Genomic DNA, 12,986 nt, shown 5'->3' with positions numbered 1-12,986 from the left:
AAATTTGGTAGGCTAAAGAGTTGACATAGTTTATATAATAAAGGAAAAAAGGCTAAGTGGACACACTTCAACTTGGGTATCTTTTGTTTGAAATACATTTAGACCTCATATCAAACTATCCCCAGATTATTTATTTTTGTCCACTGAAAGATGAAGAACATAGCCCTGAGAGAAGATTAGAACCTGTAACTACCCCTTCTAACCAAGCACCCTGTTAATCTCTAACCTCTAGCAAAAATGTCTGTTCAGGGTCCTTCTCACCAAGCCAGCAACATTCCTTTCTCTACCAGAGAAGTGGAGAGCACAGCAACACGGGGCACGTGACCCAATCAGAAAACTAACAAGGGAAGGGACCGCAGTAGCTCCTACACCCCAAGAGAAATCTGCTGAAGATGTTCCAGCACCTCCAGCACCATCAGATGGCTTCCACCTTGTGTAACTATGTAACACAGACACATCCCTGACTTCTTACAAGATCAAAGTGAAAAGCATGATACCGGTGTAGGACAGATGGGGGGAAGGCAGAGAGAACTGTTCCCACTCGCAAACCTGAAGGGTCTCATCCACGTCCTCAGCTAACAAAGCACCAGTGTCATGCTATCCGCGGTGTCCCGGTGATGCTTTTGCCTACCAGTATCACAAAACCCAAATGGGTCACCCTGTCGTTATTACAAGCACATACATTAGCAGAAATGCAGAACCAAGGGAACTTTCAGACAGGAAAGAGAAGGCAATTATTAGCAAACACCCCAAGAGACAGCTCCTGACCAGGAGATTTTCTCTTATTATTTAAGTTTCAGGTGCTACAGTTCTTCCTTGAATCTGGCATTACCCACTATAATTTTATTTCATCCATAAAGCAAAAATATAAAGCCAATACTCTCATTTAACGTAGCAAAAGCTGAACTCTAGAAGAGTGTCACTTTGTAAGAAAGACTTCTTTTCTGCAAGAACAATTAACAAACTTATACTAGTGGGTTTTCAGCCAAAGTCAACCACACAGCTCAAAACAACTCTAAATAAATACTACTTAATGCAATCATAAAAGTAGGAACTTTTCCCCCCTTCTATACCCAAAGAAATAACTAGATCATCTTCGTAAGATACACATTGACTCTCTCATGACTTCTGTATAAAAACCATGACATTTTCCTAAAATAAAGTTAGGGAAGTTTAGAAGCCTAAAATATAATCTTTAATATCTACATTAAAAAGAAACGAAACCATACCAAGTCTTGCCAAGATTTTCATAATCAAAATTAATTGTTTATATAATAAAGTTGAATTTGATTGTCCAATGTGTCTTTAAGCCAGACAAAAAATTCAGCTACAATAGCCAGACAAAGAGCAATATCATTTCTGCTTCTAGGCAACATTTTGTGAGCTTGTTTTAATACAGATAGAAGGCAAGGAATTTCACTGCTGGTATTACTGAATGTATTTCTTGTTTATATAAGTATGAGCTGTTCAGCTCTAGGAAACAAATGTCTCTTAGAGAAACACTGAAACAGAACTAAATTTATGATCATCTCAAACAAGAAAGTAAGGTCAAGTATTCCTATTTTCATAGTAACTTCTGTCAAGTAAAAAGCAAATAAATCTTTTCAGTGCTACTACAATTATCATGCTCTACTTTCTCTGAAAGACAGAATGCACACAGAAGGTTTACATTATAGCTAATCTAAATGCAATCTGAACATCTGCAGTAAAGGACAGACATTTGAACATTTGTCATGGGGAGTACAAAATCAGTGCAAACCAATTCTATTTTTCCCCATTTTTAGGTTGCCTATTTGAATTCTCAATCCCTCAATTATTCTTTTTGCCTAAAACTTCCCAATTCATATTATATGCTATACTGTATCACAGTCCACTGTGCGTATGAATAGATATTTTGATCCGGTCTTAGACACAGAAACAGACATTAAATCCACCGATGACAGCAAAAAGACACAATTAGGCACTATCAGATGCTCTTGCCCAGGTAGGTGATGTCATAAAGTTTGTGAAAGAAACAGAACTTTCTGCTGCACGTTTTAGCAACTTCTAATTAGAAGTTCTTTAAAACCTCACCTAAAACTGAATCTCACAGCTATCCAAACTTAAGGTTTTGTAGCTTATTCTGGAAGATTTTCATCTCACCACTAAGCAGGACCTCAGACTACCTAGATGAGAGATGATGGCAAGCTACACAGTGCTATTATTTTTATGCTCCTCATGTCACGAGATCAAGGGCAGAAAGTTACTAGGCTCTTCACTGTGGTTACAAACAAATTTGACTTATTTCATCTTTAGTATGCAAACAAGCGTATAGTCATTTAAGGACCATCTGTGGGCAAGTAGTATTGCCAGAGCCTCTGTGAAATACAACAACATGGAAGCAACTTGATGTAGAAAGCCCGCATGAAAACAAATACACTTCTCAACCCACCTGCAAAGGACTGCTTAAGAGAAGCCCATGCTTCCCAAGACTATCTAAAGGACAGAGTAAAAGGACTGTGAGAAAGCATGCCAAAGGACTTCTGCAATGACACAAGCAGCTTCCATACTGCTTTTTATTAAATCATTTACCATATCAGGGGATGCATCTTTCTGCTTCTGCTCAGTGAGAAAAGAAACTGTCATCAGAAAAAACAACTATGAATACTTGCGATCTGAACACATAAAAGGTAGATTCTAATTCAACTCCTCAGAAACAAGATGCAAAAATCCTTCTACTACCTGTGTTAACTGTTACTCTCAAGGCAAATGTAAGCAGCCCTCCAGCCAAAGACAGGTTCTTCTGGATTGCAAAATATTTTTAAAACCTGTTATGCATTACAAGCAGACCATGAATACATACCTTAATTTTGCTATCCTCCCCTCCCCTTACTGACCACTTTTAAAAGAAAGGAATGATGGGAACTCAATTTGACAAAGAACAAGTATGGAAACTGCTTGTAAGAAACTCATGGGGAAAAACACTCCCATTTATTAAAAGAAACATTATTATACAATACAAGGTAAGTTATTCCTAAAATCTTTAAATCTTAATTTCACACTAACAGGTTCAACAAAGGGCAGATCTGATCAAATACGTTTATAACTTAAAACAAAGTAGTATTGTAAGTCTGTGCAACAAGACCGGAAGAAAAAAGCAAAATACAGACAGGTTTTGTCTTCTTTAGCTCTGTGAAAGTGTTTTCTGATCTGTTCAAGCAAACCATGGTCAGGGTGAAAGGGAAAGAGGAACTGGGGGAGGAAAGTAGTTGCACGTTTATTCTAGGTTGGGTATTTCTTTCCTTCCTTAAATTTTGATTTAAGATTCAGAACTTTACTCTCCTAGAATTACTTTCAGTATCTTGCAAAGAAATTATAACTTTGCTGCACCCCTTAAAAATACATAAACCTCTCAGAATAAGCTGCTAAAAAGCTTCTGCCAAGTAAAGTTTAATGTCAGTGGCACATTTCCTTCAGGAGACAGTCCTGATATAAAAAGGAAAAAAAGCACAGGGCAAATTAGATGTTCATTATTTTGTAATGAGATGTATGCCCATAAAGATGTTTATTTCAACCTTAATATTAAACAGCCTTCAAGAAAATATTTTTCCTTGCCTCATTTAAAGAATATTTCTTCACAGAAATATTTTCAACATCATTTCAAGTGTGTATAAAACATTACATTCAAAGGCTTCCATTAAAAACAGAAGACTTCTGTGTCTGAAAAAAGACATTATTCAGAAATAGTGACAAGAATAATTAGAATTCTTACTACATGCTTTTAAACAATACAGGCTAAACTGTGTATAAAAGTCAGAGGGGAAAAAATGGCATTTTCTTGCATTTCACATTAAACAGTCATCTGACAAAAACAAAGAAACTGTCCTGGGAACAAAAATCCATGACTTTTCCCGCCTCCAAAGCAAGCGCCCTAACAAGGGTTCTGACTTTTAACTCCTTTTCATTTTACCACAGCAACACAATTTCAAACAGAAACAACGAAGAACAAACTCCACACAACAGCATAACCCTCTGGGCTTTAGGAAGTTTTCCTGGAAGATGTGGTTCTGGATCCACCCACACATAACCACAACCAAATTTCACAGTAGCTTGCTGCTGAAAAAACATCATTAGGTGTGTTCGAAAACACATTTACATGAAGCCCTTCTAAGGAAGCCCCAAATTCCTGGACTTCAGTAAGACCTGGACAAGACATAAGCTGCAAACTACTTATCCAACTATATCCAACAAGACAACCACAGACAACCAGGCTTCTTTAGCTGTGGATAAGAAGTTGAAGTAGGTGAAGTGAGATTTTTTCCAGCATGCACTTTCATGAACAGCATGAACAGAAGATGCAGTTTCTACATCTTCTTAAGCCAGTAAGAGTCTACAGTGCTGCAAGGACAGTCTCACCCTTCTCACTGCCTTTGTATCTATACTAACCATCTTGAAGCCATGTGTAAAGTCAGATCAGCTTATGGATCCAAACAAACTCCAGCCCAGGAATTAAAAAAAAACCAAAACCAACATATAAGCAAGCTGATCTGACTGCTGATGAAGGCAGGGCAGAAGGCAAAGCCACATTTTGAGGTGGCATCTGGCAATAAAGTGTGCTTGGGCCAATTAAGAAACTATATGTTGAGGTACTTTATATTCTGCTAATCTTGGACTAGATCCAAAAAAGGAGGAAGATAATTGACAATCATTAACTTCTAAGAATTAGTGCTCATCTGTTCACGTCTTCATACTAATTATGCAAAGTACCTTGCTTTACAACAGTCTAGCCTGTCACAACTTAGTAACAGACACGGTGCTGCAAGCCATGTATGTTAGCAAATACAGAGAATATTAACAGTGCCTTCCTCAATCAGGAAGAACAAACATATTTTTTTAAGTAACGCCACACAGAATTTTGATTTTATATATGTGTCCACAACATGTTACTTTCCTCTGCATCCCTTCTTGCTAGCTGAATTTATTCTGTGTGCAAGTTTCCTCTACGTAATATTGTAATCCAGTGGTACTAACACAGCAACGATATTACCATTGATCCCTGATCAATTCCCAATTGATTCCCACAGGATGGCTTACCATACATCTGGGATGGCTGCAGCTATGGTTAACATGCAATTCAGCTGACAAAGGATGTGATTTCACCACGCTGACTACGTTTTGCTTCATCTTGGCAGATGTTACGCTCCTCCCCCACAAAGGCTAGGCAGTCTTAAAAACCCACACACGGTAAAGCTTTGACAGATAACAGTGAACAAGGGGCAAAACCTGAGACATCCCTGGCAAGCCTGTGCAAATCCTCATATTAACAAGGTTCATCTTCAGGAAGTGACTTGAATAGATTTGTGCTGTCTACCTAAGACAGACACTGGTTTTGACAGTAAGTACTTGATATTAAAATAAATAAAATGGAAAGATAAAACAGTTTCTTTCCGCAAATCTCACTTCCTGTTAACTTGCTGCTACTACCATCTGTTTCCACTCTACTTTCCCCACCCCACCCCCCCCAAAAAAATGAAGTTTATTTTTCATGGGCCTCTTGTTGACCTCACAATTTTGACCAGAAACATTATTATTGTCTGCTTATTTCCCCCAGTCTCACACAATCTCCATCTTGAACATTTCTGTGAAAACAGAAACCTGAAGTCAGACAGTTAAAGACTCTCAGAATCTCACTGATTTCAAAAGTAGCTTATCTGAAATGGACTAGTTTTCAACAATAACATACTTTCTCAGGTGTTGTTTGTTGGTTTTTTTTCTTAGCTCACCAAAACAACTTTTACTGCTTGGCAATCACCCAAGGCAATGACATTCACCCACCTCAAAATACATGACAATTTTCCAGCTGTTTTCAACTTTTCTCTACAATGAACACAGGGAACTTGATTGCAAATAGGAAATCTACCAACCTCAAAAAAACACTTGGCATGTTTAGCAACAGAAAGTAGCACTGAACCTTGAATCCTGGGCTCAGCGTTGGGACCCTCACGGCCAGACAGACACTGAGGGGCTGGAGCGTGTCCAGAGCCGGGCAGGGGCTGGGGCACCAGCCTGGGGGGGCGGGGGGGTCAGCCTGGAGAGAAGGGGGCTGGGGGGGACCCGGTGGCTCTGCAACGGCCTGGCAGGAGGCTGTAGCCAGGGGGGTCGGTCTCTGCTCCCCAGGAAGCAGCGACAGGACGAGAGCAAACGGCCTCACGTTGCGCCAGGGGCGGGTGAGATTGGGTGTGAAAGGGCTGGCAGGCGCTGGCACAGGCTGCCCAGGTGACGATGGAGTCACCATCCCTGGGGGTGTTCAAAAACCATGTAGCTGTGGTGCTTGGGGACATGGTTCAGTGGTGGCCTTGGCAGTGCTGGGTTAACAGTTCAACTCATGATTGAAAGGTCTTTTCTAACTCAAATGACTCTATGCAATATTAAAAATGATGGTAAAGGGAAAAATTGCAGCTCTGTGTGCATTTTACAGGACCAGATTCTTGCTTCTTGACCTTAATAGTAATATTCAATTCTGTAATTCAGACACCTCAAAGCACACAGAAACAAGCATGAATCTCTTCTTACTAAATGTCTGAGAGTACCTGATGCCATTTGCAAATTACAAGCTTGCTCAGCATCTTTGACACTTCAACATATCTAAAGAGTGGTATTATTTATTAAGTAACCACACCAAGATTCATGCTGGCATCTTCTATAACCATGCTGGATAGTGCAGCCTTAGGTTAAGCAACTCACAGATTGGACCTCAGTATCAGCTAATGGACTAGAAATTAAGTTCTTCCATGGGTGCAATCAAATCATAGGTTGTCCACGACCTACACATCCATACATGCCAGTTAGACCTGCAGCCTTGACACATTCTCTGTTTTAACAAGCTCATTAACAAATACCAGGTCTGTACTTTCACTTCTTAAATTGCAGCATGTTATTGATGCCAACCATTCACCCTCAAAAAACGACAGTATTTGAAGAAGCAGGAAAGACCAGCAGCTTGAGTGTAATTATGCTGCCATCACTCAATCTCTGATCAGGAAAACAAGGCAAGTGTCTGGCACTTCAGCAAAAATCAGAATCATAGAATTATCTGGATTGGAAGGAACCTTCAAAGATCACCTAGTCCCAACACCCTGCCATGGGCAGGGGCACCTTCCACTAGACCAGGTTGCTCCAAGCCCCATCCAGCCTGGCCTGGGATGAGGTATCCACAGCTGCTCTAGGCAACCTGGTCCAGTGCTTCATCACCCACACAGTAAGAGAATTTCTTCCTAATAGCTAATCTAAATCTACCATCTTTATTTTAAAATCACCCTTTGTCCTATCCCTACAGGCCCTACTAAAAAAAGTCTGTCCCCACCTTTCTTATCAGCCTCCTTTAAGCATTGAAAGGCCACTGTAAGGTCTCCCCAGAGATGTTAAGCTGCAGTGCCTTAAGACTAGATTTACTTTCAGAGCCCATCACTAGACCACAACCACTGCAGCCACACTGCAAAACACAAAGCCAGATGCTTTGCCATCAGTTCAAGCCGAACGACCACGAAGAGGTAACTTCAGCTGAAGCTCCACAGGCAGCAGAGTTAATGCAATAGCTCTGATTCTCTCCCTGACTGCTTTTCCTTCCCTAGCACTTCTTCTACCTTTCTATTCCTATCAAACACATAGTCCCACATATCTCTTAACTTGGGCTCCAGCCTAGTACTCAACAGACCCTAAGCCATCCAACTTCCCCAACATGGTAAAAAATTATCCATATTCAAGGCATGGGGCTTATCTTATTGGTTTTTTTCCTCCTGTAAATCAGAAAGTTAAATTAGCTCTCTCCTTGAAAATCTGAAATACAGTGCATCCCCTAGAAAAAAATTTGGTGAAACTGTGCTATTACAAAATCCTGAACCTCAACATAATTACATAAGGAACACATGGATACAAACTGTTAATCTTTCAACACAAACATGTTCCCTGCTAAAACTGGTTGGGAAACCACAACAACTCTTTCGTCCCTGCACCACCGTGCTCCCAAACACCCCACCAAATACTCCTCTGAAGCCACAGGGGGGGAAAAAAAGCCACATACTTAACCACTATGTAATTAAAACCAGAATGGTTTAGAGGATAATATTAGGCATATAGGCAGAGACAACATAAAAATTAACCCAAGTATTTATTTTGCACTTCCTTGCACAGGTACATGGAGAGAACTAAGCTGTATTATGTTACCAACATGGGTAATTAATAATGAGGATTTGCCTACTCTGATTTACATAAAGGTAATGCAAACTTGTGTGGGTCCAGAGCCCTACCGAATATATCTAGATGGTGATATTTAACAAAAGCATTTAATAGAAATTTTGTTCAGATACGCATGTATTCTTAAGGAAAATGCTCGCTACTAAAACCAGACATGAAACATGACATCACCTTCTAAAAAGGCATACCCTTTTTTGGGCAGTACTCATCTCTTAGCTAAGGGATTTTTTCTTTTTATTTACAAAACCGTTCTTTACTTGCTTTTGTTGTTACATGCTGAGGTTCACCCTGGTAAATGCCAGCTCTCAACACACCATATGGCAGACCAAAACTCTGAAGTATGTGGAAGAAGTCCAAGAATTACCTCTGCCCATTTCTCTATTCTTTATATAGTCTTTAAGAATTTTTCCATTCCTGTTTGGGACTTGGGGGCAGGGGGAGGAGGGTAACGGATAGTTTTGTTTTAAGTTATTTTTATTAACTGCCTGGTATCTGCTGACTGCTTGGGAAATTTATTGCAAACACTGGCCTCCCTGCCTCCATCTGGCCTGAAAAAAAAAAAAAAAAACCAACCCTGCACAAGAACGAATGTTGAAGAGGAAAAAAATTAACGGATGACATGCCTCCTACAAACATGCCAAATTACAGATGCTGTCTGGATCTCTCCGTGGAGCTCAAAAGCTTGCAGATGTTCACAGAGAGTCTGAATGTTCTCATGACAACTCTAAAACAGGATCTCAGATTACAAAAATTACTCATAAAGAAAGAGGCTTGAGTGGAAACCATTTTCTCTTCCAGCTTTTTTTTTTTTTTTTTTAACCGCCTTGGTATTTTGTTACTGATCACGAAATTTTAGATGCTTTCCAACTACAAACAAATACTAAGAATTAAGATCAATTTATGCAGTGAAAACAGTATTTGAAAAGGTCACTTTTCCTTCCCTCTTATGATCAATTCAATTTCTATCTGCAGGCAGAGAGGCAACACAACCGAACAGAACAGCCATGTTCATCTATTTCAAGCAAACAGAACCTCCATTTCTCTCTCACAGTACAGAATTTCTCATTTCACAGGCATACTGTCTGAAAAGTGAAAAAGCTTTTGTTCCCTTCTTGTACAAAATCTAAAAACCTGTTTTTTTAAAAAAATTGAAAATCTACAGCAAACATAGACCCACTTAAACACCCAGAGAGCTTAGACAGCTGTTTGCCTGCAATTTACATGTAATGTCCCAGTTACTGTATTATCTGACTTCACCCTGGTAAATACTTCCATGTATTGTGCTGTAACTATTGAAAGCACCAAGCACTTCAGTTCCTGATTTGTTCTTAATGATACTATAGAATAGAATCATAGGATCACTTCAGTTGGAAAAGTCCTTTATGATCATCGAGACCAACCGTTAACCCAGCACTGCCAAGGCCACCACTGAACCATGTCCCCAAGCACCACAGCTATGTGCTTTTGGAACATCCCCTGGGACACTGACTCCCCCCCATCCCCAGGCAGCCTGTGCCAGTGCTTGACAACCCTTTCAATGAAGACATGTTTCCTTATACCCAATCTAAACCTCCCCTGGTGCAACATGAGGCCATTTCCTCTGTTCAGGTACTTGAGATAATACACTGCAGTCTAATACACACAGGGGTGCACCTTAAGTCTCTAAAAGGAAACAGAGCTCTAGCAACCTAAGGATACCTGAGCTGACACCTGAGCTCTCATAGAGCCAATGCTGTCATCTAACATATCCCCATGCCCCATCTCTTGTCAAGCTCTATCCTCCACATTTCTGAAGCCCAGAGATTGTCATTACCTTCATGCCCTCAAGCCACTCTCCACAAGCCACCCAGCAGGTGCCAACACAAATACACTTTCTCCTTTTTCTCCATAATCCCTCAACACCCCCACAATCTCTGCTAGCCCTACCCCAGTTTGGCTTTCCTACATTTCACAAGCCCTTTTTCCCTACTTCCAAGGTAACCCCACACCTACTCCCTCCCAAAACAGACCCAGGCTTACCTCCCCACCGTAACACCACCCCAAGCCCACTCTCTCCAAACCAGCTCCCCTCCAAGGTCCCCAAATTCTCTTTTTGTCCCCTAGCCCCCAGTCCATCGCAGCCTCGCACACACCCTCCACCAGCCGGATTCAGGATTCGCCAGTCCCTACACCCACAAGGTCAAGTCAGGCTCCTGCCTGCCATCCTGCCGAGGCCATCCACGCTTCTACCCCAGTAGCCACCTGCAATATCAGCCTGCCCCCACAATGGCCCACCCTCCTCCCCACAGCTCCAGCCCCTCAGACCTGCTCCGAATGCTCCAGCCCCCCATAACCACCCCAACACCGCCTAAACCCCCTACAATCCCCCCAAAACTCCTTTATGCCCCCTGCACACCACAAAAGCCTCTCCTTCATGTCCCAAACTCCTTTATTTCACCCACCTCTGCCCCCCCAAAGCCCTCTAACCCCCCAGCCCACCCCAACGCCCTTCACACCCTAGTTTCTCGCCACTCTGCCCCCCCAGCTCTCCGAGCACCCCAGCTACTCCCCCCAAACCCCTTAACGCCCCCAACCACTCCCTCAAACCTTCTGCATCGCCCCCTTGCCGCTGCCCTCCCGCCCCAGCCCCGCTCCCACGCAATCCCCCCAACATCCGCGGCCCCCTCCACACCCCCGGCCCCTCAGAGCCCACCAGCGCCCGGCCCCACCCCACCGAACCCCTCAGCGCAGCCCCGAAGCCCGGCCCCTGTCTGTCAGTTCCTCAGCGTCCGCCCGCTCCCTCAGCGCCCTTCCGCGGCGGCTCCCCCCCACCCGCCGTTACCTGAGGAAGGCGCCGGCGGCCCGGGGGCGACGCGGCGAGGGGCGCGGGGCCGGCGGGAGGAGCGCGGAGCGGCCGCACAGCGCCATGGCGACGGCGATGCGGTGCCGGCAGGAGGGAGCCGGCAGCACTGCGGGAGCTGCGCCCCGCCCCGCCCCGCCCCGCCTCGCCCCGCCCCACCCGTACCACCGCGCTCCCCGCCGCGGGTTGGGGGGCACAGCGCCGCGGCCGCACCGCTGCCCTCGCTTTCCGCCTTCCCGGCTGTCTAAGGATTCAGGCCGAGCCTCTCGTCGGCTCACACGGAGTGGGATCGGAAAGGTTTCTACCGCTGGCAACAGCTGGGCGCAAACATAGACGGGGATACGGCTGGTTCCCCCCCTCGGGCGAGGAATGGGATCGCCCAGCTTATGCCCCTGCACACACACCCCCGGCTCAGCGATCGTTGCACTCCTCCCCCTCCCCGGGCCGCTCATGGGCGCGTCCAACCCCCAGCATCTTCCCCCCCAGGCCCTGGCGTGGGCTCGTCCAAGCACTGCAGCCCCACGGGGCGACGTGGCACGGAGCCCGTGGGACGGTGTGACACGGACCCCACGGAACCCCACAGGGAGGTGTGGCACGGAGCGCACGGGACGGTATGACATGGACCCCACGGGAGCCCACGGGGCGATGTGACGACGACCCCACGGAATCCTGCAGAGAGGTGTGGCATGGACCCCAAGAACCCCCTGAGGCAGTGTGACACGGACCCCACGGATCCCAGGGGCGATGTGCCCTGGGCTCCCCCGAAGTGCTGCCCCCATGGACATGTCTGAACCCATGGGCATGCCCCGGCCCCCCACGCCCCCACATTGCACCCCCATGTCAGCCCCTCCGGAACAGCCATTCCCTGCCCCACCGCACCCCTGGACCGCGGCACCCCGGCCGGGCACCCCTTGGGGGGAGCCACCGGCACCCCCATCTCCCCCAGTCGCCCTCTTGTTACGCCCCCCCACATAACCCCCCCTCCACCCAGCATCCATCTGCGCATTGCCGCATCCTGGTACCAGCACGGCCACCCTCACCACCCTTACGGGCACATTTTATTCGTTGTACACGCAAAATTCACAGCCCCCAGCCCCTCCCGCAGACTGAATTCTGCCTCCTCCGTCCTGGCTTGCCTTGCCCCACTGGGAGCTGCACCCCGACACCCCTGCCCCTTTATTTCCCCATTTTACTGTTACTACATCTTTCCCCGGCCCCTGGGGCTGTGTGTTGCATCACTGCACAAAACCAAACCAAACCAAACCACCAAAAACAACAACAACAACAAAAAGAACAAACCAAAGAAAATCAACTGTCCCCAAAAAAAGACAAAACAAAAAAACCCCAAAACCTCCCTTCAAAAAAAAAAATCAAAACAAAACAAAACAAAAACAAAAGAAGCACACCCAGCTTCCAGCACCAGGATGCTGGAGCAGGGATTTTAGGTCCTACACACGAACACCTCAAAGTATCTCTAATTAAAGGGCGTGATGCAGGAAGGATCTGGAGCCAGGATTTAATGCCACAGGGTTTGAAAGCTATTAACCGCACATCCTTCCGCTGCATCCTCCTGCCTCATCATGGCAGTGCGGGGAAGAAGGCAATAAGCCCCATGGCGTGGCACGCGCTTGAGTAAGCATTAAGGAAAACGCAGTTTGCTGTTGCTGCTCTCACCCCCCCTTCCATGATGCTCCCCCACACCTGACGTCAATCTGTGCCAGCCAAGCTCCCTGCACCCATCACTGGCCCCGTTAATCGCCAGAGCTCCTCATCCCTGGCAGAGAGCAAGATAGAACCACTTGTATACATCTTATTTTAATGACGCTGGTATTTGCCCAGAGTGGCATAAACCCACAGCCTTTAGGTGGGATGGGGGCATGGGGGATGCCAGCAAACTCCAGTTTGCTTTGCAATG

General features: G+C 45.0%; 1 protein-coding gene across 2 annotated transcripts in view; it reads right to left on the bottom strand.

The window, feature by feature from the left end:
- The window catches only part of DNAAF9 (dynein axonemal assembly factor 9), a 78,945-nt gene extending 67,733 nt beyond the window's left edge, over positions 1-11,212 (bottom strand). The window contains exon 1 of one of the 2 annotated variants that reach the window (XR_013929631.1): positions 5,074-5,180. Coding sequence is in view for 1 of the 2 variants with exons in the window: in XM_080396442.1 (XP_080252568.1) it covers positions 11,054-11,139 (86 nt within the window). In the remaining variant the exon portion in view is untranslated. Of the gene's footprint in view, positions 1-5,073; positions 5,181-11,053 lie in introns of those variants that run through there. The other variant, XM_080396442.1, reaches the window with a different exon arrangement.
- Positions 11,213-12,986: the final 1,774 nt, after the last annotated feature.

Source organism: Falco punctatus, assembly GCF_963210335.1.
Source record: "Falco punctatus genome assembly, chromosome: 1".
In the NCBI taxonomy this organism is placed as follows: Eukaryota; Metazoa; Chordata; class Aves; order Falconiformes; family Falconidae; genus Falco; species Falco punctatus.
Note: the sequence above shows the minus strand (reverse complement) of the source record. Positions and strands in the feature narration are given on the sequence as shown.